A 24,891-nucleotide genomic window follows, 5' to 3' on the forward strand; every position below is an offset into this window, starting at 1 on the left:
TCTGTTGCACACTGGTGAATCTGAATTAGTTACTCCAACAAAAGCAATATTCTTTTCTCAGATTTTTATTGTAAGTAATTTCACTTCTTTCTTAAGCCATGGCTTATAGGAAGATCACCTTCCTCATATGCATGCTTTCAGCTTTATACACAGTCTTCCAAATTCTGAAAAATGGACACAAGAGTTGTCTAAATTGTATCTGCTAGACTTACAGCTCAGGTACAAATCAGGAATTCAATATGACATCTTTTTAAAGCTCAACTCTATAACATGCAGAGTTTGTCCCAGGCTATAGGATCAGATATTTCCATGGTCACTCATCACATGGCTTGGGATGCAAAGTCAGGGTGAGGGGCTACAGCCCCTTCCACTGTCTCAAGACACTGTGGCTGTGTCACTGCCTACCATGAGACATTAGGGGCCTTTTGAGTCTGTTTTACCTACCCAGTGTGTGGATTTGTAATTTCTAGATCTAGATGAACTTTTGGCTGCAAGTTTGCTCCTGTGTGTTGTTCCTGACTCCATTTTTCCTTCCCTGCCCAGCTCAGGCGCATGGGCTTGCTTTGATGAGTTCAACCGCATCGATGTCGAGGTGCTCTCTGTGGTGGCCCAGCAGATCACAACCATCCAGAAGGCACAGCAGCAGAGGGTATGTAAGGAACATGTGGATGCAAAGGCAGACAAAAAAATCTCACTTGAGCTAGTTGAAGTAAGTCCTTGTCCCTGCACACACCTTCGTGGAGGACCAGCTTCACTTCTCAGGGGTGACTCAGACAGATATCCTTAAGCTTGGAGTTTGAGCAATGTCCTGGCTGTGGTGCATCATATCAGACCATTACATAGTCAGCATGCTGAGGGTGGGGGTTGTGACCCTAGTGGGTGCTGCCACAGTTTCCCCACACTCTCACGGGCTGAAGTATCTCTCAGCTTGAGCTACAGTGCCAGCAGACTTTGGTGTGGGAGACACTGACACAGATCCACTGAGCTGATAAAAATTGGAGCTGTGATAAAGGCAGCCAGTGTTCTGCCATGAGTTGCTCAGCACCCAGTTTGTCTAAATGTTATCCAGGCTTTGGTGGATTCACAAAACCCAGTACATGCAGAAAAATGCATATTTGTGCACATACAGTGTTGCACTGGAAAGTGAATTGTTGGCTTTAATGGAGACTCAGGTGTCAGCCAGTCTAGCAGCCAGTCTCTGCTTTGTTCTCTGGAGGCTCAGAAGGGTTAAGACCTGAATATCCTTGACTTTGGCTGGGAATTAGTAACTTTCTCTCTGTAAATTCTTCTGCATTACTTTATTCCTCATCTGAAATTACTACCTACACAGCTTTAAAAAGGATTTAGGTTTCCCTTTGCCCTTTTTGCCACAAATTAATTCAGGTCTGATCTCTACTGCAAAATAAATGGAAAGATGTTTGTTTACAGCTGGAGAGATAGGATTCTTTTCAAGAGTCAGAAAAAAATTTTATCCTGTCAGTAAATCTTCCATGAGCCCAGTTTCTTCTACAGGGAAAATTATTGTTGGTGATACTGGGTTCCCTGCAGTGGGACCAGCTTGAGTCACTACAGTTGTGGGCAGCTGTGTGTGTATGTGCTTGATAATTCAACTACTGAAAACAATTGTTCTCTTCTTGGAAGATTCTGCTACATTATTTAATCTGCAGGTCAGGTTCTGTTCTTGGAGGATGATCATACTTGTAATTTTTCAGGTGGAGACCTTCATATTTGAGGGCACAGAGATCCCACTGGTGCCATCCTGTGCAGTCTTCATCACAATGAACCCGGGGTATGCTGGGCGTACTGAACTGCCTGATAACCTAAAGGTGAGGAGGGCAGGCTGCAGAGACAGAAAGCAGAGGGGCAATACAGGTACTGCCTGCTAACCTGGACCCACCAGTGTGTCTGTGACAAGGGTCAGGATGTGACACTTTTGGAAAGTTTCTAGGATCACTTTGAGATTTGAAACACATGTGTAAGCAAATGGCACTCTTCAGACTGCAGTCTGATGACAGGTGCCAGACACACTCATGCTGTGACCTCTGAACAGTCTAGGATAGATACTTAGCCTTTCCAGTTTGCTGTAAAAAACCCAAGAAACGACAATGTTTTGATCTTGTGTTGGATCTGTATGTTTCAGGCTCTCTTTCGTCCTGTGGCTATGATGGTCCCAGATTACTCCATGATTGCTGAGATCTCACTCTACTCCTTTGGGTTTAATGAAGCCAAAGTCATTGCAAAGAAGATCACCACAACATTCAAGCTCCTGTCAGAGCAGCTCAGCTCCCAGGTGGATGCCTTAATGTCCATGAATGTTTTTTAAACGTGAAACTTTCTCAGCCTAGGCACAAAGTACCTGGATGGTTCTCTTGGTGCCTTGTGATAGCATATCTCAAAAAGGTCACCATACCCATTCTTCATCTTCCTCCCTTCTTTCTAATTCTCATTTCTGCACCTGTGGCTGGACTTGCATTGGCCTTAAGTCCTAGATAGGATTACAGTGTCAGGACAGTTGGGCCAAGCAGCCCTGCCTGTTTTGCCTTCCATCTAGGATTTTTCATCATGCAGTTATTCTTGTCTTCTTCACTAGTAGTCTGTACAGCTAAGGACTAGTTACCTGTTTGAAAGATCCTGAAAGCAGACTTGGAGTTGTTCTGAAGGCATATCTCTGTCATTTTTCTTTTCTTACCTGCTAGTTAAGTGCAAACATAGGTTTATTCTTTTTTTAAGGTGATGCTCCTGTGTCAGATGAGATTGTTTCCTCTGTATCTTTTCCAGGACCACTATGACTTTGGGATGAGAGCTGTGAAGACTGTCATCTCAACAGCTGGCAACCTCAAAAGAGAGAATCCTGATATGGATGAGGTAAATATTCTTGTACTTCACACCGTCATAGGCTAATGCAGCCTTTTATGCACCCTTATAAGAGAAGAAGGATCTTTCAAGTTCTGAGTTCTTTAATCCTTGCAGGAGCTTATCTGCCTGAGGGCTGTTAAGGATGCCAACGTTCCCAAATTCCTGCAAGACGACCTCAAGCTTTTCAATGGTATTGTCTCAGATTTATTTCCAAACATCAAAGAAACACCTGTTGATTATGGCATCCTCGAAGAAGCCATCCGCAAATCCTGCCTCCGAGCGAACCTGAAGGATGTTGATGGTGAGAGAAAAGGCTCTCCACAAGCTCCTTCGGGGCCTGGGCTTTCAACCCAGTGTGCTGTCCTAGGAAAGAAACACGCTCCCAGACCCACTGTGCATCTTTCTCTACAGGTTTTGTGACTAAGTGCATCCAGCTGTATGAGACCACCGTGGTTCGCCATGGCCTAATGCTGGTGGGACCAACAGGTTCTGGGAAGACAAAGGTACAGATGAGACACTGTGCTGGCCCCAGCAAACCATCCCAGTGATTCAGAGGGTTAAGTTTCACAGAAGACTCACATTCTGGCATTTCTAACTTCTCTCAGATGGAAGTCAGGGCACAAAGATGCTGCCTGTTAGTAATGATTTATAGCCATGGGGAAGTATGTTACTGGTTCACTTTTAAAATTGTCAGATCAGACTGAGGCTTGTTAGCTCTGCTGCAGGTTTCTAAGGCTGAGACATACTTTGACATCTCGAGGTGCTTCAGGCCTCTTGCATGAGAGATATAACTTCCTCCTCCCTTGCATGTAGAATGCTTTACTTCTGTGCTTTTATTTCAGCCAGGCATCTTCTTACTATATTACCCTTCACTTAATCTTCTTTCTCACTGCCTTTGGAATGCAGTTGCTGTGAGAGCAAGAGGCTTTGTCGTTCTGGAGCCGTGGCGGTTAACTCTCTGGCTGTCCTGCTTTTGCAGAGTTATGAAGTCCTGGCAGCTGCAATGACATCACTGAAAGGTCAGCCTGCAGCCAGTGGTGGGAATTACGAAGCAATCAGCTACTTTGTGCTGAATCCCAAATCCATCACAATGGGCCAGCTTTATGGAGAGTTCAACTTGCTAACGCATGAGTGGTAAAGTACAAAACCTTCTTTCCTCCCTTCCATATGGTAAACTTTTCTGGTCTTGAGGGTCTTCTCTTCAAGGCTGAGAACTGTTTAGGGTGGTGGCATAAAACCAGAAGCAACCAAGTCCTTATCCTCACCAAACTACAACAGCCAGTCACGGAGATTTAAGCTGACATCTTTTATTGTGCACTTGGCCTGTCTGCCAGCACATGCCCAGACAGTTCCTGCAGCTCAGCTCACAGCATTAACTGCCTAACAATAATTCAATAGCTTTGGAGCACATGCCCCTGCTCTAAGACACAGCAGCTTAAAAACACTTGCTTTGCTTCTGAAGAAAAGTGACCTCTGTACTGTGCACTTGAATTGTTCTGTATAAATGCCCTGGTAGCCTTGAATGATGAGGAATGACTTTCAGGCATAAAGAGGCATTTCATTCCCATTACCAGGGCTCCTCCTTGCTTGCATGGTTTGGAAACAAGAACCAATAGCCCATTTGCCCTCTTTGCATCCAGGTCCTACTGCTTATGTTTTCATATGTGACCTGAGGTTGACTTTGCAGCTCACTTTATCCAGAATCTAAGGTGTGAGAAGCAGTGTGAATCTCCCTTTGGCCCTGTCAGCCACCACTTGCTTAGGGGCAAAGCTAAAGATTGTGTTCTGTAAAATGAGGGAAACTAAATACATATGAATTTAACTCCCTCTAGGAAAAGAGCAAGCAAGTAAACATTACTGATGTCGAGACTAGAGCTTCCCAACTTAGGATCTGGTGTGTATTTACTGAAGGACATTTTATTGAATGTTCCAATTAAGCTCAACAGTTTATTTATGATGTGACTCTATGCAAGGGCAGCACACAGGCACATCAACATGACAAAAAGAAAAATACAGCAGCCATGTAAGATTTATTTACAGACAAATCCATCTGTTTTAATCAGCTGAGCTTTAGAACAGACTGTTTTCCCTTGATCTCGGTAACAATACCCTGGAATTCACTAGCATTATAAAAATAACAAATAATTATTTAATAGCAGGAGTAGAGTCTATCCAAATGCATTCCAGATTTCCATGTATAGATTAAGTTCTTGCTGTCAACAGGCAGCATTCTTTGTGTCTGCTTTCCTGTTCACCAACTCCAGCACCACCTATGTTCACACAAGATGGGGAACTCCAAAGAGGGTAGGGTCATGCTCTTTAGCCTGGATTTATCCTTGTAACCTGAGTCTGCCTTTACACTTGGTAGAGAAAAAGAGGCACCTCCAGAGAGCAGATAACCTGCCTATGATCTGAACTGAGTGTTAGTGAGGCCTCTTAACTCTTCATTGAGGACAGAGATGTTAAAGGGAAGCTTGACATTTTATAGTTGAATGACATGAACTCCAGATCCTAATGCCCAAAGAAATTGTTTCATGGTGCCACTCAGTCTGAGATGTTTGTCTCAGTAAAAAAAGGAATGAAGTGGACCTTTATTCAGGTCATCAACAAGGGAGGCACGGGTATCCTTGGACAGATGACCCAGGGTAAGATTCTGCCTCTCTTGCCTTATATGATGAGAACTTTGCCATTGATTTCAACAAAACCAAAATGATCCAAGCCCTACCTTCCTCTCACCTTTCAGGACAGATGGGATCTTTTCTACACTCATGCGCCAGGGAACTGTGGCCAGTGACACCAACAGGAAGTGGTATATGTTTGATGGGCCAGTTGATGCTTTGTGGATTGAGAACATGAACACAGTGCTAGATGACAATAAGAAGCTGTGCCTCAGCTCAGGGGAAATCATCAAGATGACAGAGGTAACTCATCCCTCTTCCTTTTGCTTCCTGTTATCTGTACTCCTTCCTCCCAGCACTGAAAGATGTATCAAAGGTGACCAAGTCCTTATCCTTCCTTTTCTTTTACAATTTCCAGAGCATGACCATGATGTTTGAAGTCCAGGATCTGGCTGTTGCCTCCCCTGCCACAGTCTCCCGCTGTGGCATGGTTTACCTGGAACCCAGCATCTTGGGGCTGGAGCCCTTCGTTGAATGCTGGCTGAAAAATATGCCAGAAATCATGCAGCGCTTCTCGCAGAAACTAGCATCTCTCTTCAAGAGATTCCTCCAGGTGAGCTACCGTGCCATTCCAGCATTTCCAGGGCTTCAAGCTTGTCAACTTGAATATCAACCAGCCCAGACTTGTCAAGGTCTGGATTTAAATTCCATTGTGGGAGCAGTTCAGACTACCAGCATACAAACTGCTCTTTGAATATTCTGGGTTTAATAGAGGTTACTCACTGATCCCTGTAGATGTGACTTAGTCTCATTGGTCATTATAGTTTGTTTTATTTCATTTTAAAATTATCTTTTGGACAAAATCATCCCATGTGCAGCTCCACTGCTTGCAGTGGAGTAACTCCAGGGAGAAAATTGTATGAACAAGTCTTGTTATTTCTACTCCGCTGCTAAGCCATTATTGTAATGAATAACCTGAAGATGCAAAGGAAGACTCTGAAAGGAGCACACCATTTAACAGAAATGATGGCACAAGATGCACATCGCTATTGCACAGAAACAAAAGGCAGGCCCAGAGGTTTCTTGGGGTTAAAACTGAACCCAGGGTTTTGCCTGGCTTTTCTCCAGTCAAAACAGTGATACTTGGGATGCAGCTGGAAATGGCATCATTATCAGTCACACTCTCCCTACTAAGCATGAGGGGGGATGAGGAGAAACCAGAACAAGAAGGTAGAATGAAAGATAACTGTGTTGCTAACACCGAGCTGTTCCTGCGTTTCCTTGCAGGAGGCCATCGACTTTGTCCGGAGCTCTGTAAAGGAGATAATTGCCTCAACGGACAGTAACCTCACAAGGAGCCTCCTCGTGCTCTTAGAATGTTTGTATCAGCCTTTCATTCCCATTAAGGTAGGATTTTGCTACCTCTATCACTATCATTTCTGCCTGTAACTCTTAAGGACACCAAGTCATGCAGAGGGTTAGTCACCAGAGAACAAGATGTTGGTGCAGAAAGGTCATGCTGTAGCTCATCTATGTGGCAGAAGTAATACAACATCCTGCAAAGCACAGGTAAACCTGGAAGGATTATGCTCTGCCCACTGAAGGAACAAAAGATAAGCTCCATGCCTACCAGGCTGGAGGGCAGAAGTTCACTTTTATTTATAGCAGAGGGAATTGGAGAATAAGTGGAAAGTGTAGATCAGAGCTGAGCAGTGATGCACTTCAGATTGCAGCTCCTTTGAGAGTTAGCATTGAAGAAGGCTGGACAATTTTCAAATTAAAAACCTAAGACTAAATTCTTCTCCCAGCTCCTGTTGAGTGACGTTAGTTCAGCAAGGAGAGTCTCTCAAGTACGCCAATAAAACAACAAATTTTAATCCACAGAATATATTAACAAGACCTGTGTAAAGCTGGCTAGATAAAGCTACATAAAACTGAATAGAATTATGAGCAAATTAAGAAGAGTCTGTGTTTCATGGGCCTTAACCATGCCTGAGAATTTTTGTTCCACTTGTCTCTGGTTCTAAGGGAATTAAGACGATTCCTCGGGAGAAGGCTGCTCGTATGGGAGAGCTGATTGAACCCTGGTTTATATTTGCCTTGGTCTGGAGTGTGGGCGCTACTGGAGATTCCCAGGGTTGCATGGCCTTCAGCTCGTGGCTCCGAAAGAAGATGGCAAAGGAAAAGGTGAGTAAAGGAAGAGCAGATCCTCTCTCATTATACAGGAATTAGTAATGAGGGTTGGAGCTCAAAGCTTCTTGAATGTCTGGAGGCTTTGGATGGACTTCCTCTTGGCATCTGGTATACCACTGCCTCAAACTTAAAGGGACCTCTGGAGCGGGAAGTTCTGGGAGAGACCTGAGCCCCCTGGCCTGGGCAGTATCTCATTAGTAAGTCTTTCTTGAAGTAGTACAGAATTCAGCTGAGTGGCAACCAGGTTCACCACAGCCTTTTCCTCACAGATCCAATTACTTTTCCCAGAAGAAGGACTGGTTTATGACTATAAACTGGATGATGCTGGGCTTAGCAGTACTGAAGAGGATGTGGATGAAGAGGTCGTTAGAGAGGTAAAATACTTCACCTCCAAGCTGGGTAATTTGTAGGGAAGAACCAGAAAGCAGCAAAGTCCTGCAGGATTTGATAGGATTTTCTCATCAAGGGTGAATAAGAAAGGCCTATAGGAACCAAACAAGAATGTTTAAATCCAAATTAAGCTTTTTTGCTGAATCAAGCAGGCAGTTTCTTGCCCTCAGGGTTGTGAAGTATATCTTTCAAATCCGAGCCACGGACTGGTCAATTGAGACCTGAGTGCCTCTGTCAGTGCTCAGGAAGTGAGAGGGCTCTACAGGTGCAGCTGCTGGAGAAGGACAAGGAGAAGCTCAGGTGGATAGGTCTGCATATGTTAGAAAGCAGTGCACAACAGCAGAGTCTCAAGTAGCAGCAAGGCAGAGAAATATGCCATTTTTTTCACAGGAGACAGCTGTAGGGCATGTCAGGGCCATCTTGACTGACAGTCACCAGCCTCTGGGCTGAAAGGAAGTAAAAAAAGAGAGAAAATTTTTCTCTTACTGAAATCAGTGAAAAGAGCCCTACATGAGCATCAAATGCTTAACAGAAGCTGCCAGTGTGGTCAGGAATACAGATTTTCTCCTGTGTTCTCCAGCACATCCCTGGCAGAACCTCTATCTCAGTTGTATAGTGACCTCTAGGGGGTTCATCTGTGGCTTGAATCTAGCAGAAGCCATCCATGTCTTGTACAAGTACAGAACCTCACGTGCCTCTGAGTGCAATGTGGTTGATGGTACCAAATGTGAAGGCAGGATCCCAGCTAAGCCCTTGTCGGCCCTCTGCCATGGCCAGAATTCCCATTCTTGGAAATACAAGTGCTCCTTTCCGCTTTGGTCCCGATTCTCAGAAGGGAGGACAAGTCTGTTGCTGCTGGAGCAATAACCTCTTACTCCTGGGCTCTTTCTCAATAGAAATGAGTCAAACACTCATAGCATTGCCATACAGAAAGATAAGGGTGGCAAGACTAGACAGAGGGGCTGGAAACCTGAATTCCCCATTAGAATCCAAGCTAATACACAAGGAGTGGTAACAGGGAAAACTGCAGAAATAGTTTCCCTTTCCCTGTAAGAGGTAGATGAGACTGCCCTCTCTAAGCAGACTCATCTCTTTCAGGTGCACTGGGAGGTGTGGATGGACCCTACAGCAAAGTTCACCATGGTTCCAGATACCAACTTCTGTGATGTTATTGTGCCCACAATGAACACAGTCCGCATGGCACATCTGCTGGAGCTGTTGCTCACCAACTATAAGCCAGTATGTACCCAGCTTTGCCTTTGAATTTTTGATTTAACCTTTTCCTCTTGCAATGCAGTCAGAACTTAAGAGCTCCCTGACACTTTGAGGTTATTCCCCACTCTCAGGAATTTGTATTTCTCTGCTCAAAGTCTGTGCTTAAGCACTAAGAGTTCTCCATTCAGTCCCAAGGCACTGTGCCAGTGTGACACTCATTTGTTTAGTCAAAATGCAGCAATTGCTAGATAGCCCATCACCATCCCTCTTTACCTGTTTCCTACAGTTCCATTTCATACTTCTCTGGTTGGATTCCATCCATACCAAGAGATCTGTTGGTCAGCTGACCTTACAGAAGAAACAAGCCCAAGCTTTGAATTTCTAAGTGAGCAGTAACCTGCATTTCCTCCAACAAATGTCAGTACTTGGAAACAGAGTGCTAGCCTGGGTTTATGCTGCATTGTTGATTGTGCTTCCAGGTTCTCTGCATTGGTCCCACTGGCACAGGGAAGACTCTCACAATTACAGACAAGCTTTTGAAGAACTTGCCTAACAAATTCATCACCCACTTCCTGATGTTTTCAGCACGCACCTCTGCTAACCAAACCCAGGATCTCATTGACAGCAAACTGGATAAGAGGCAAGATTCCTTTCTTTGTGTGTGAAGGCAGTATCCCTGAGCTCAGAATTTCTGTCAACTTGACCATTTAATTTCATCCCAAGACCCAAAGCAGCTTGTAAGCATGTACAGCTGTGGATAACAAATAGGATGCATAGCCCATCTGAGCTGGGATTGTGGGTGCCAGTAAAAGCTTGCTATAATGGCAAGAAAGTGAGAAGGATTAGTGAGGGTCTGTAGAAGTTGCTCCAATTCTAGTTATTCCAGAAATACTACATTTCACAGCACAGGTGTTTGCAAACCCTGGTGTGGGATCTTTATAGAAAGTGATGAAGGGAGAAAATGTGGCTGCCCACCCGCAGTCCCACTCCCCACAGTTAATAGCTTCCATTTCGCTCCCCTGGTCAGCCACTGGTTTGAAGTTTCCAACAGATTCATAGGCTCAAGTTTTGCTTTTATTTACCCCTATTTATTATTTGACATTGTGCATAAGTAGACAAAATTTCACTTGTGTTTGGAAAGAAGCGAGTGCCTCAGACATTGCTCCATATCTTTTCCATGTAAAGGCCCATATAAAGGAGTATATTAAGTGTAAGAATAGCTGAAACTGTTGACCCAGGAAGCATCTGGACAAAAAAGGTGCTTTTGGATCAAGTTAGGAGTACCTTTGCCATAGGAGTTGTCCTGTGTCCTTACATGAGTCCTCTCCTTACAGGAGGAAGGGTGTGTTTGGGCCTCCGGTTGGTCGGTACTTCGTATTTTTTATTGATGACATGAACATGCCGATGCTGGAGCAGTATGGTGCTCAGCCACCCATCGAGCTTCTGCGGCAGTGGATGGACCATCAGGGCTGGTACGACCGGAAGCAGATTGGTATGACCCAGATCCTGTGCCCAGAGCTCTTGGCGAAAGTTGGTCTGTTCCATAGAAGCACCTTCCTGTGGAGGTTTGTGGCAAAGGTTTTCAGCTACAACTTAGCATTCATTTCTGATTTTGCACTTTTCAAGGTACTTTTAAGCATCTAGTAGATATTAATTTTGTCTGTGCCATGGGACCTCCTGGAGGGGGAAGGAATCCTGTCACTCCGCGCTTCACTCGCCATTTCAACTACCTCTCCTTCACTGAGATGGATGACAGCAGCAAGAAGACTATCTTCTGCAACATCCTTGGCAGCTGGATGGGTAAGTCCTTCAAACAACTGCCACCTTCTGTTCATGTTGCAAGTCAATCTGCTGATAATGGGAGTTGGAAGGGGAGGGATTAATATTGATGGTCTGATCAAAGTGTTAGAAGCTGGAACTTGCAGGCAACTTGAAGATGCTTTTGGAAAAGCATTGTATGAATCTTAGCAGAGAACTCATACACTATTTAGTCTCAGCGCCAAACTGTGCTGTTGCAAATCAGCAAACTTCAACTTTAGCTCTCACTGTTTCATAAGGTATCATATAGTCTGGGTCTTTCAAAGAGAATTTTATTTGTGATGGATGATGCAAGTAGCTTTCACCTCAGCAGGTAAAGCTGAATTTCATTTTTTTGTCTTTTTCTAGATGGACTACTAGGAGAAAAAAGTTACAGAACTCCAGTGCGTAAGTAAAGGCAGAAAGATGAGAGAGACCATGAACAGAACAAGCTGCTGGGCACAGCATGGTATAGCTTACCTGTGTTTTCAGCAGACAGACGCTTGCCCAGACAACAGATTTCTGTGGAAGCACAGCCTTCTGTTACTCTCCATCTGCTGCAGCCTGTGGACAGCTGAGCAGGGTGGATCTGAGCATGGTGCTACAGCCACCCACTAAAAAAGGGTTAATTTGGAGTGAAATGAGTCCTCTTGTATTTGACAGGGTGGGAATTTAGGATCATATTTGCAAATGTGCCCTCATCTGTAAATCTGCCAGTAGAAAGCAATGAGAATAGTCAGCTATGAGAGAAGCAAAGCAGAGCTTGCTGGATGCTTGCAATATTCAGAAGCACCAGTACCTGACTGTGAGGTCAGGGGCACAGTGAAACATCTAGCTGTGATTTAAATAGAAATTAAGGAACTTTGGAAATAATGCAAAAAAGTGCTAAATGCTGGGGTGGCACAGGGCTCTGCTTCTTAAGGAGTGTTTGTAATAAACTTCATTGAGAGAAAAAAAAAGCTCTAAAACCGGCAGCTGTGTTTAAACCTTTCCAGACTATTGCATAAGAAATTATTCCTCAGTGTCTTTGCATTTGCTGAGCATAATGATTTGCAGAGGGTTTAACTAAGAGGGCACTCACACCTTCTATCTTAAAAGTAGCTGAGATTCCACTGTGGGAGTATAAGAAAGGAGAAGGAAAACCTCTCTGGAGTATTTCAGGTGGGCATCAATTACCTTTCTGGCAGTCTCTTCTCTATTTCTGAGGGGCATGAAGCCTTTACATTGCAGCATCATAGTGAGAAGTTCTTCCATCACCAAATCTGGTTCACTTTAGTTGAAAAACTCATTGGGAACTGTCCACTGCAGTGAGCAGGTGCTTGGCCAGGTCCTTCACAGTCTCTGCAGAAGAAAGCAGACAAAAATGTGTTCCTGGCCAAGTCCTAGCCAGCACCTCTGCTGCTCAGTGCCACCTTCCGGCACTGGTAGGAACTTCTCAGTCACCACACTGGCATCCTCTCCCACTTCCTCTGTCTCTGCAGCAGGAGCAGTTGCAGTCAAAGACTTGAAAGAGCCATTGGTCGATGCCACAATCTGTATGTATTTGACCATCACATCCCAGCTGCTGCCCACACCAGCAAAGTCACACTACACCTTCAACCTGAGAGACCTTTCCAAGGTGTTCCAGGGCATGCTCATGGCTGAGCCCAGCAAGATGGAGGTGAGTCCTTCCATCAGCACATCTGTGCCACCCAGGGGAAGACCAGAAATGTTCTAGTTGAGTCCGTAGGCCTGCAAACAGGCTTCAATTTCCCATTGAAACTGCATTTTGGTATTGCTCAATGAATGAAGTGGCCCCCACTTTGGTTACTGTCTGATACCAGTAGTAAACAGATCCTCCTTTCACCTCAGCCCCTGGCATGGAAACAGGTGAGTCAGTACAACACAGCCCCACCCATTCAGGGGACCAGCCAGGGGATCACACAGGGACAGAGGTGTTCTGTTACCTGCTTGTGTCAGTGGAGGTTTATGCCCCTTCGGCAATCCTGAGGACCTTGCTTTGGCTCCAGTCTGGCCAGTACAGATTGACTTATTACAGGAAGTACTTAGGACCCTAGTTCTGTGCTACCAGCCAAATAAAAGGATCTTCCCCCAAAACACAAGAAAACTAAAAATTAAATCAAACTGGGGAAAGATAAGAACAAAGAACATAAAATTTAAGTCTCTCAAAGAAAGCTCAACATATTGACAAATAGAGGGGGGATTAGCCAAAGCTGTAATGAGCTCTCTGCACAGCAGCTGTTTTGACAAGAGTTGATTTTGAGAGGAGAAGGAAAAGCAGCTTCCTCCGCCCAGTTCTTTCTCTGCTCCAGCTGCCTTCTAGCAGGAGTGGATCTGGCCACATGCTGAGCAGGAACCAGCATTCCTGACAGTGATGCTCATAACACTTCTCTGCTTCTTTCACGTGGGCTGTTTTGCTTGGATTTCCTACCAGGACAAACTGGACCTGCTGAGACTGTGGTATCATGAGAGCTGCCGGGTCTTCTGTGATCGCTTGGTCAATGAGGAGGACCGGACCTGGTTTGACAACCTAATGAGGAAGAAGATGGAGGAGTTTGGCACCACTTTTGAGGAGGTCATCCCCTCTCAGCCACTTCTGTTTGGGGACTTCATGGACCCAGGTGCCAATGTCAGACTATACAAAGCAGTTGAGAGCCAGGAAAAGGTAAGAACCCTGGAAATCATGATGTGAACAGTGTTCACGTCTTCCAAGTCTTTTGTAAACAAAGGAAAACAATAATAATGATGGAGCTTGTGTAATTGAAGATGTCTGGAACCACAAACCCTTCCAGAGATCTCCTGTGAAATCCTACTCCATGTATGGATAGTAGCTGTATTTGGTAAAATGGGGGATTGAGATAGAACAAGCTGCCTCTGCTTTTCAATCCTGGAGGCAGCCTGCTATGCCAAATCCCTGAAATGAGCCACACTTGGGACTGAAAAGTGAAATTTGCTGGAAAGAAATGGCACATTACCCCCAAACAATACTACTTTTGCCATTAAAGACTTCACAATTGACCTTTACAAGTAATTAATGTTACTGCCAGATTCCCTGTTGAAGGAGATACTGTGAGTACTTCGATAGTGGTAATTAAGCAAAGGCAATGAGCAGTGCGTTTTGCACTCATTATCAGAAACAGATGATTATCCTGTCGTCTCTCCTCTTGTGATAGCTGTGTGACAAGGACTGGTAATTAACTGAGCTTTCCAATGCCTTTTGCAAAGTAGGTAGGCCTGTCCCCCACTGAGGTGAGCACAGCTGAGACAGCCAGACTTACAGGCTGCCGCACACAGGACTTTGGCATCTAGACAGGGATTCCAGCACTGTATGAATTCCAGCTGCTGTTGCTTGCCCAAGTTCACAGTGAGATTGCTGAGGGGGTAGGATCAAATCCCAGATGTTTTCATGCTTCATCTCCTTCTCTGGCCTGAGGGTGCTGTTGAAAAGAGCCCTAGAAAGGGCAGGAGAAATGGCTCCTGCAACTGCTCGATGTGATGGCTGGACTGGGAGAGGAGCACGCTTCTCTACCCATCTACAGCCAGTGTTGTTTTCTTCCAGCACCTGCCCTTTCCAGCCAGGATCCTAACCACAGGACTCAGGAGCAGGCATTGGTCAGCTATAGAGTGAGGAAACTATCACAGAGGGAGGCCCTGGAGCAGTATGGATCAGGCAGCCATAAGCTATTTTATTTTTAAATACACCCTGCTGTTTCCCCAGGCAAACAGCACAGTTAGGAACAGCAGACCTTAGTCACTGGCCTGAGTTAGTCACCATTCAGCAGCTGCTGCTACCACCACTTACTAAATTCAGGCCAGTCCAATGGCAGTTCCTATAAAAATATGGAGGAGAGTTGCTCCCAGACCCTGCTGAGCAGCAGGCTGTGCTCTCTCCCAGTCAGGGCTGTGTGTGCAGACAATCAGCCCCCCTATGCACAATAGCTTTTGTCTGGTAGCCACAATTGAGTGTTTCTGCCCATAGCTGAAGCTTGTGATTGAGGATTACCTGGAAGAGTACAATCAAAACAACACCCCAGAGCTGAAGCTTGTGCTTTTCATGGATGCGATACAGCACATCTGCCGAATCAGCCGGATTCTGCGGCAGGCTCCAGGGAATGCTCTTCTCCTGGGTGTTGGGGGAAGTGGGAGACAGTCCCTCACCAGACTGGCATCTCACATGTAAGTAGTGCACTCCTACCTATGCCTGTATCATGGAGCAGCTCCATTGGGGCTGCCTTCAGGGAATCTCTTTTTCTGCCCTTTCCACTACCAATTACATGTTTTTCCAGCAGCTGACTCCTCAAATGAGTCAAGAGTTAGGGCTCAGTTAACATGCACCTCTACACTGGGTTTCTAGCTAGCTCAGCTTTGAGAAAAACATGCTCCTGGATTGGTGGTTGAATATGCATGAGGACAGGCATGTGCTTAGGACTCATTGTAGGAAAACAACTTGTTTGAGTCCTTTCCCCCTGAGCCCACAACACATACTCAGGATTGACAGAAGAGGATATTTTAATTAGATGTGACTCCACAGGCTTCTCTTTCCTTTAGTGCAGAGTACGAGTGCTTCCAGATCGAACTGTCCAAGAATTATGGTATGACAGAATGGCGAGATGACGTGAGGAAGATCATGATGAAGGCAGGCCTTCAAAGTCTACCCAAGACGTTCCTATTTGTAGACACACAGGTACAGGAGTGGATTCCATCTTGAAAGGAGACAGAAACATCTCTAAGCTCAGTAAATGCCCCTGAAGGGATTGAGGAGCTTGATATAAACCCCACACAATTTGTATTTCTTCAGTAGCCTACATTCATTATCTTACGAAAAAGCCCCAGGAAAACTAGAAGTGATGCAATAAATACTGTAGGGACTGTAGAGCTGTGTGTTAGTGGGCTGATTGTTCTCTTGCTCAAGGAAGCTTCTTTTAGCTCCATCCAAGGGTTTGGTAGGTTCAAAGATTTTAGACCCAGCTGCCTGAAGCTAAGCACGACGTAGGCCACTGATATAGAAGTCCTATGCAACATGATTCTCTTTCTTTTCAAAGACAGCAGTAGATTTAGGACCTGCTGGTTCCACAGTGTAATATTGGGTTGTAACCATGAACTGTAATTTGCTAGTGACTAGGCCAAGTTCCGGAATTCACAGTTATGTTCTCCATAGGCTTTTTCACTGCCTTCATTATCATAGGAACCATTCCTATTTGGCAGAGTCCTAAGGTGTGAGATGAGCATCAGTCAAATGCTGCTTGTTCTTGCAGCCTTTTCCCTGCAGCAAGAAGCATATGCGGGACCAGAGGGGCACGGGAGGGTGCATTTAGTCAAGGAGATGGATGCTGTGTATTTCTGATTTAGCAAAGGTGGAGAGGTGAGTGTAGCGCTGGAGGGAGATCATCCCACGGACTGTGACACATCCCTACAATTACTTTGTCTCCCACATTGATAAGTTTTATTTTAATAATGAAGTGTTCTGTGGTGAAGGAACAAACACCCAGAGCAGCCAGCAGAGTCACTGCAAGGCAGGAAGTGAGGGCCTGAGCTCAGTTTGTCTGTAAGGAGGCAGTGAATGGACATAAGGAGGTTTGTTCTCAGACTCACCCCCCACCCCTGAAATGGCTAACATGGCTGTTTAATGGGAACTGCTGGACAAGAGTCAGAGTGTGCTTTTACTGGAGCCAAGTGATCACATAAATGGTTTCTTATAACAGACTGAGGGCTATATTTATTCAGAAATTATCTCTATGACATGTGAGACACGACTGTGTTCTGACTTAGGAAACTGCTTTTTTTTTTTAACCTATCATCTACTTAGATTAAAAATGAATCCTTCCTTGAAGATATCAACAACTTGCTCAACTCTGGTGACGTACCCAACATCTACAATCTTGATGACCAAGAACAGATCATGACAGCTATGAAGCCTGTTGTTCGAGATCTAGGGCAGCAGCCCACCAAGGCCAATTTGATGGCTGCATACACACGACGGGTCCGCAGCAATATCCACATGGTCCTGTGCATGAGGTACAGTTCAGGCCCAGGACTCCATGCTTTTAATGTTAATTATTGCCTCCTCCTCCTTTGCCTTGTGTCGCTTTGTAATGAGATCTTTATGTCCACCCCCAGACTGTGGAGGACGAGGAGAAACATAGGTATGCTTCGCATACCACCTTCCCCTGGATCTGGATATTGTTTTCTTTTTGTTGTTTTTACACTTCATTGGTTTCAAGATGAAGTTTGAAAATTTCAACAATATGATTTTATGTGATCCAGATTAAATACAAGCTTCCTCCTCGTTCATGCACCATTGAGCTATTTGTTAAAAAACCTTACTTGAATTTGGGGCTCAGTTGCACTATGTTTACTCATGAATCTAGTGCGCAGTCCATGAGCAGTTTGCTTGCTTGCAGGGGAGATACCAGAAGGTACAGGGGTATTAATTTCTTACACCTTAACTGTTTTCCCTAGGGAGGGACCCATAAAATATCACCCTACTATTATCTTAATACTTCCAGACTATACAGAGGGTTTCCAAGGAGTGAGCTGAGACATGTACCTTAGGTCATGCAGTTCACTGCCTGAACTTGCATTCCCCTTTTCCCTCCTTCCTTGGGTGTATTCCTGTTCCTCTTACTCTGCACTTCTCTTCCCACTTGGGGGTGGTTCTGGAGCAAGGATGGCTATTTTTCCTTATATTTAGACCTGGTTGTAACACATCTTTTCTGCATGCCTAACCCTCAGCCCAATTGGAGAAGTCTTCCGTGCACGCTTGAGGCAGTTCCCCTCTCTTGTGAACTGCTGTACCATCGACTGGTTCAAACAGTGGCCTGCTGAAGCCCTGCAAAGCGTTGCCTCCTCCTTCTTGAATGAAATCCCACTTCTTGGTACTGGTAATGAAGATATCAGTGGGATGGTAGGTGCCACACTCAACAGAATACACTGTTCCTATATGTTCAGTGTGCCATGTCTCTAGATACATCAAGAAAATGGATGCAGGGCACACCTGCAGAAAGTTTCTACCCTGCAGCAGAAATGTTTGAGAGAAGGGTCATTCAAATGCAGAACTGGATAGTTTTTGTATGCCTTTAAACAGGCATGGCTGTTTGTCACCTCTCTATGACACTGAAGCCAACACACATACATAAGCCCTACTGTGACTGTATACTTTGGCTCTTTGTAAGCCCTTTGTGCTCTCTCTGGGCTTCACATAGACTTGTCTACCACATGTTCAGTGCTGAATAAGATTGGTTTTTTCCTTTCTCCTTTTAGATTCAAGTATGTGTAGCAATCCATGAGAGTGTGGCAAAGAAGTCCCAGTTGTACCTAGCAGAGCTGGGCAGACACAATTATATCACTCCCAAGAGCTACCTGGAGTTCCTCAGCATCTTCAGTTCCCTCATTGGAAGGAAGCAACAGGAACTGAAGACTGCCAAAAACAGGATGAAAGGTGGCCTGGACAAGGTTTGTTCCTCACACCCAGGAGAGCTTTGGAGCCACCCCTTACTCACTCTGAGCAGAGTGTATTTATACTCTGAGCAGTGAATTTGTAGCTGCAGAGATGCAGTGAGATGCTCTACACATCTCCTGTGTAAAGGCTAAAGCAAGTGAGAATTATGCCTTCTGCCCAGGCCAATCTTTCTGAAGGGTCTGAGTCTGTAACCAGCTCTAAAAGAATAATGGTCCCCAGTTTTGAGGACCACAGACCTCATTTCTCAGGATGTTCCTTATTAACTTTCTAATTGGAAGGCCTTTAACAGAAACATTGTTCTGCTGCCTTATTGCCATGAGCTTATACCCAACATGTGCAGGCATCATTAGGCACTACTGTTCATAAGCACACCAGTGTCAGATTGTTGCTTAAGCAGGGACCAGGGCAAGACCTGCTTTGTAGAGCCTGACACTGGGCAGGGAGCACCTTCAAGGCAGCACAGCCATTTCCTGGGGCTTTCTGTGGCTGCTGCCCAACTCTCCCTCTCCTTTGCTTCCGCAGCTCTTGCGAACAGCAGAGGATGTAGCAAAGATGCAGGAGGAGCTGGAGTCCTCCCGCCCTCTCCTGGCACAGGCAGCCAAGGACACAGAGGCAACCATCGAGCAGCTGAAGGTACCGTGCCTGGGCAGTCGTGCACTTCCCAGCTTTGACTGCTCAGACTGGACTGGGCACAAAGTTTGGGGGGCCTGGCAGGGATTGTGGTCCTGCTAGATCTATTGTAAAAACGCTTCCACTTGGCACAGCGTGTGTTTGTGCAGAGCAGCATTGCCAGCAAGGACTGCCTTCTGGTGGAGTCCTGATCTGCTGCTGGTGGGGACCCGTTGCTGGCAGAAGCGGTGGCTCACATGCCCCTGTCTACAACCACCACCTAGGAGTCAGTTAGCCAAGCTACCACCTCCCTCTCCTCACTAGCCCTTGCAAGAACTGACTAGCAATTCTCCTAACACAATCTTCAGATGCCCTGAGCAGCTCTAAGTCCAGACTGGTGTGGCTGAACAGGATCACTCCTACATCCCATCCCCAGGTTGCTGATCCAGCTGCAGTCTGCCCCTGCTAGCCCAAATGTCAGTGATCATCACACAGTCATGCCACTGCAGGAAGGGAACAGTCCTGTGTTGGCTGTCACTGCCTTCTCTCCTTATGTTCTTCCCTGCCCATCTCCTCCTGTGGTATGGCCACACTGAGACAGAGACAAGACACTAACATCATACAGCTCTGCACGCAGAGAGGAAAGAGCCTGCAATCTCCTAAGTTTCCACATTAAGAGATAAGGATTTGGCTATATTCCACATTTCCTTTATGCCTCCTGGTAATGTTTTAACCCTGGGGGTTGGCAGAAGTGACAGTTTTAGAAACAAACCCCTAAACATATCTTCTTACTCCTCCATCTCCCTACAAAGTTGCAGGCCTGTGCATCCTCTCCACATGCCAATCGGAAAAGGGGGAGAGCAGCTAATTCCTGCAAGACTAACACCATTCCAGGCACAGACATAGCTGAAGCTTGTGGATGGTTTATACAGGCTGACAAGAACCTTTTTCCAGTATGATGCAGGACAGGGATCCCCTCCAGCAGTTAGGTCCCCGTAGTCTCTGCTGGAAGAATATACACAAGCTGTGATCCTTACCTACCTTACCCCCTACAGGGGTGCTGTGCCTCCAGCACACTTCTGAGGCTGTCTCTGGTATTGCAGGTGGACACGGCTGTGGCTGAAGAGACAAGAAGTGCTGTGCAGGCTGAGGAGTCAAAGGCCAATGAGAAAGCTCAGACAGCCCAAGCCATTGCAGATGATGCTCAGAAGGACTTGGCTGAAGCCCTCCCAGCTCTGGATGCTGCTCTTGCCAGCCTGAAGAACCTCAACAGAAATGATGTTACAGAGGTAACTGTGTCAAGGGAGAGGGCGGAAGAGCTGGGTTTGGTCAAGGACAACCTCTCACTTTGCAGCAATTCCCCTCTAATAGGTTTGCAACATCCAGCCTTTTCCAGCACCTCCATCCATCCCCCTGGGCTCGGTCTGAGCAGCTGCCTATGCAGCTTCTCACCTTCACTCCTTCAGTGAAAATTAAAAGGCAGAGGCAGTAAGTGGCTCCTCAGTGTTTCCAACTTGTCCTGGAGAGGGTGTGAAGGAGGGTTCACCCCATGGTGCCTCTCCATGGGTGTAGGCAGGAGGTACCACTATGGAACCCTAAGTACTGACTGCACAGCACAGGGACAGAGCTAGCAGCACACTGAATCCACAGGCTTTTTGAAATGGGATCAGGCCTGGGCAATGCAAACATAGTGGGCTGCATTTAAGGAATGCTGGCTTCAAGTAGGATAGTAAAAGAAAAAGAGGATGATTCTGAGTCTGGCAAGCATCACAGCCTGTAGCACAGAGAGCACACTCAATAAGTACAAGGTTTCACCACACAGGGGCAGCATATTGCTCTGCAGTTGTGAATAATAGACATTTTTATTCCCTACAAAGGACACAAAAGTCCTTTCCCCTAGAGGTGGGACAGAGACAGTATCAGTCCACTCACACAGCACCCATCCGCTTGTAGACTTGACATGAGAAGTGTCTTGTCTATCCAAGTCTTCAATGCCAAAAAATGCATCAATTTCTTACACGTTTAACCCAGCTTTTGGAAACTGCTGCTTCTTTTAAACCCAGCTGCTGGGCCATGGCCCAAGTAACCTAGCACTGGAACAAAGACCACAAGAATTCTCTCCCAGTCCAGGATTAAGGACCTATCCCAACCAAAAGGAGACAATACTACTATGGCAGGGAGCAACCATCCCTTTGACCTACTCCTTTGCGTGGGGCAGCTCCATTAGGGGTCCTTTGGAAGAAGCTGATGCCTGCTTCTCGAGCTCCTCCACCACCTCTCTCAGCTGATCCTCACTGCAGTAAAAATACACATAAAGGTTGCGCTCTGTCTGCAGGATGGGGTTCTTCAGAGATCTGCGCTTGATCTGCAAGTCCCTCAGGAGGTCCATCAGCATTTGGTAGAGTTTGCCCTGCATGATGTTCAATTGCTGCATCAGCCTGGTGATCTCCTGAGGGGCAGAGCCCAAAGTCATGTGAACATGCAGAAAGAGGGGGATTTCCTCACACCTCTGGAACAAGCTCAGCCCACCAGAAACAAACTACCCATACAGCCCCAGCCTCTAAACACTCCCAGTCCAAGGAACAGTGGTAGCTTACTGGAACACCTTGGCTAAGGCACCTAATCTCAACACTTAACAGCACATGTGAGACACAGTGAGAATCACCTGTGTCCCTCAGCCAACCACTGCCTCACTGGATAGCTTTTGGTATAAGGCAAGCAACTTTCTCTCTCTCTGTGGGCTAAGGGGCAGTGAGTTCTGCCCCCTGTACCCAGGGAGGATGACAGAGGGCTCTGACTCCCAGCCCTCTGCCACCCGGCAAGGCCCACAGAGCAGGAGTGCTTCCTTACCGGCGAGGAAAGCTGCAGCTGGTTGGAGCTGTTGTACAGCTGCCAGTAGAGCGCCTCTGTAGAAGACTCCAGAGCAGGTACCTGGGGCATAGGAGCTGCCAGCTGGGCTTTCCATGCCCTCTTGTTCTTAGCCAGCTGGGAGCACTTGGCTTCTAAGGACTCATAGCTGCGGAGAGGCTGGTTCTTCTGATCTTCATGCATCAGCATGTCCCAGAGCCTGCAGGAGGGAACAGCCAGCCACAGGTGTGAGTACAGTGCCAACACTGAGAAAGAACAGAGCTCAGAGGTCATTGTGCACTGTAAGACTGGACTGCACCCAGATATGGGTCAACAGTGACAAGAAAACCACTCCCAGTGAGCACCTCATGTCATAGATCTCTGGGAAGAGTGCCATAAAGGACCAGGCTGTCTCAAGAGCCAGTCTGTGGCTCCTTCCTGGCAGACACCAGCACCAGCTACTCCAGAGCTATGTGGGGAAGACTGAGAAACCCCAGTCAGTGCAGTGCACCTAGCCAGAGAAAGGTTTTGCTACAGGCAGCTTGTGCTTCCTCATGCTTCTAGACTCTCCACTTTAACAGAAAAACTGTTCTCCGTATTCATTTTTTGATTATTTTTAGTCAAGGTGACTCTGCATTGGCAGAAGAGCACTGCTAAACTGCCTGGTAGCTTGTGTCTGCTGCCTGCTTTGGCCATTCCCATGCCACCTTCTCCACATGTAGTTTGTTCCTCATGCACACAGCCCCCTGCCCCAGGCCCTTACCGTACAGCAGTGAGGTCTTTTGGGTCTATCCATTTGCGCAGACAACCCTTTGGGGAGGAACTGGCATCTTTGATGTACTTCTGCTGCTCTTGCCACTTGGTCTGGGCTTCCCTCATGGTGGTTTTAATCTCCCCCAGCCAAGCAGCCTTCTGTTCCAGCTCCTTTTTCTCACGTTTCAGCTGGAGCTCCAGCAGATCCAGGCGGCTCTGCTGGCTCAACAGCCATGCAGCTGCCTCCTCCTGCCTCCTGGCAGTGTTTTGTAGACGGGCAGCTTCCAGGCTGAGGTGCCTGTGCAGGACAGGCAGGCAAGCATGGCGGGCCTCTGCCTTCAGCAGGGGTGGCAACTGGTGGGTCAGAGTCTGTGTGATGTTGAAGCGCAGAGTGCGAAGCTGATTCTGAAGCACTTTGGCCTGGCCCTGGAGCTCTGCCTCAACTGCATGCTGTGCAGGGGGTAGACAAGATAGGCTGGTGTCAGGGTGCACCCCTGTGCTGCCTGGCTCTGCCACCCCCTCTTGTCATGTCAGCTGTGCTCCAGCGTTCAGCAGAAGGGACTGCCTGCAGCAGAGGCAGACCCTGCCACAAAGGATGGTGGAGGAACGGGGGCACTGGCCCTACCTGGTTATCCTCAAGAGCTTCCAGAGTCCTCTGGGCCCACTCCAACGCAGCACGTCTGCCTTCCACTTTTGCTGACATGACAATAACCTCCCTCTGGGCACAGATATGTGCTGTCTCTATTCGGCCCAGCTGCTTCCAGTAGCTGTCTTGGCCCTCTAGTAGCTCATCTTCATCAATACCAAGGCTTTTTAGCACTGACGTTTTCTTGGTGTTCATTTTATCTGTGATTTCCTGGCTGTCATCTCTTTCCTCCTTACCCCCCATGCTCAACACCTCCCTCTCATTCTTTTCCTCCACTAGCAACTCTGCCCTTGATCCTTGTATTCCCTGACTTGCTGGTGCCACTCCACATGGTGTCTTTGTGCATTCTTGATAAGAAACTCCTCTTCTTCCTTCTGATATTTCCCAGTATGAGTCCATCTGTGTCCCGGCCTCCATCCCTTCCTTCTGGGTGCTCTCTCCCTGTGCATTTTCTTCCCAAACATCTGGATTCTGAACACTTCCTGGTAGGACCTGCTGAATGAACCTTTCAAACTCATCAGTGGCCTGTTGTTCCAGCTGTATGTAAGGGCCAAGATCCACCTGGCACAGCAGTGCCTGCAGCTGGCCTTCCCCCATGTTCCCATGACACTCTGTCAGCTCCTTTGCAGCCTTACTGACCTGGCTCAAAACAGCTCTGGTTTGGAACATCTTAATTTGTAAGTCGTTCTGAGCCATCCTCAAGTCCTGCTTCACCACTTTCTCCTCCTCATCCAAATACCTCTGCTCCTTCTGCAGCCTGTGTGCCCAAGCCAGCAGCTTGCTGTACCGCCAGAGCTGAAGGTCATGATAGTCCTTCAGCTCCTGAAGCTCCTGCTGCAGGTCCTCCAGAGAGGGACCCTTGTCATCCGGTATCATTCTCTGGGACTGTAGGACCTGGCAGCACATCTGCAGCACTTCCTCAAGGACATCACACTCCAAGATGGGCTTTCCCGCAGCCAGCAGGGCATCGTAGGCCTCCACCTCAGCTGGGCTCAGCACATTCTCCTCACTTACTGTGCTGCAGAACCACTCGAGGAACTGCTTTGTCTCAGGGCAGTCATAGAGCCACTCAAAGTCCTTCTCACAGAGGGTGTCTGCTTGAGGGTAGATCAGCCTCAGCGTTGCCATAAAGTCTGCTGCTCTGCTGACAGTGTTCAGTGGGAAGGCCTGGGAGTGTCTCTGGCTGGACATGACAAGGATAGTCAGCACTAGAAGAGAAAAAGCAGGAGTCATCCTCAAGGGTCTTGACACCCACAGTCATCTCAGGGGTGCTGCAGCAGCACTCCTAAGTGCCTGCTTGAGGAGAGACTCAAGCCATCCTTCCACAAATGCTGAAGACCAGCTCACAGGGTTCAGCATTGCTCTGGTGGGGTACAAGACAAATAAGAGCCCATAGAACAAAGGATAAAGGAGCCTGCATCCCATTTCCCCAGGGCCATACAGATTTAGCTTCTTTGCCAAGATATTTTCAGCCTGTAAGATACACCTATCAGAGTATCAGGGCAGGC

General features: G+C 46.8%; 2 protein-coding genes across 2 annotated transcripts in view; one reads left to right on the top strand and one right to left on the bottom strand.

The window, feature by feature from the left end:
* DNAH1 (dynein axonemal heavy chain 1) overlaps positions 1-24,891 on the top strand; it is a 68,967-nt gene that overhangs the window by 31,409 nt on the left and 12,667 nt on the right. The window contains exons 29-54 of the mRNA XM_071549726.1: positions 544-649; positions 1,713-1,826; positions 2,141-2,290; positions 2,779-2,865; positions 2,971-3,157; positions 3,268-3,359; positions 3,836-3,990; positions 5,600-5,777; positions 5,893-6,087; positions 6,762-6,881; positions 7,503-7,661; positions 7,937-8,041; positions 9,156-9,296; positions 9,752-9,912; positions 10,607-10,764; positions 10,899-11,072; positions 11,439-11,477; positions 12,551-12,729; positions 13,504-13,734; positions 15,049-15,245; positions 15,618-15,753; positions 16,876-17,084; positions 17,802-17,973; positions 18,330-18,521; positions 19,051-19,161; positions 20,241-20,426. Coding sequence (XP_071405827.1) covers positions 544-649; positions 1,713-1,826; positions 2,141-2,290; positions 2,779-2,865; positions 2,971-3,157; positions 3,268-3,359; positions 3,836-3,990; positions 5,600-5,777; positions 5,893-6,087; positions 6,762-6,881; positions 7,503-7,661; positions 7,937-8,041; positions 9,156-9,296; positions 9,752-9,912; positions 10,607-10,764; positions 10,899-11,072; positions 11,439-11,477; positions 12,551-12,729; positions 13,504-13,734; positions 15,049-15,245; positions 15,618-15,753; positions 16,876-17,084; positions 17,802-17,973; positions 18,330-18,521; positions 19,051-19,161; positions 20,241-20,426 — 3,934 coding nt within the window. The remainder of the gene's footprint in view (positions 1-543; positions 650-1,712; positions 1,827-2,140; positions 2,291-2,778; positions 2,866-2,970; positions 3,158-3,267; positions 3,360-3,835; positions 3,991-5,599; positions 5,778-5,892; positions 6,088-6,761; positions 6,882-7,502; positions 7,662-7,936; positions 8,042-9,155; positions 9,297-9,751; positions 9,913-10,606; positions 10,765-10,898; positions 11,073-11,438; positions 11,478-12,550; positions 12,730-13,503; positions 13,735-15,048; positions 15,246-15,617; positions 15,754-16,875; positions 17,085-17,801; positions 17,974-18,329; positions 18,522-19,050; positions 19,162-20,240; positions 20,427-24,891) is intronic.
* LOC139669854 (HAUS augmin-like complex subunit 3) lies at positions 21,335-24,616 on the bottom strand. Its single transcript, XM_071550690.1, has 4 exons — positions 23,363-24,616; positions 22,748-23,187; positions 21,988-22,204; positions 21,335-21,586 (listed from the first exon to the last, which is right to left on the bottom strand). The coding sequence occupies exons 1-4, from the start codon at positions 24,614-24,616 to the stop codon at positions 21,335-21,337; spliced, it is 2,163 nt and encodes a 720-aa protein (XP_071406791.1).

The sequence above is a fragment of the Pithys albifrons genome, chromosome 3 (genome assembly GCF_047495875.1).
Source record: "Pithys albifrons albifrons isolate INPA30051 chromosome 3, PitAlb_v1, whole genome shotgun sequence".
Taxonomy (NCBI): domain Eukaryota; kingdom Metazoa; phylum Chordata; class Aves; order Passeriformes; family Thamnophilidae; genus Pithys; species Pithys albifrons.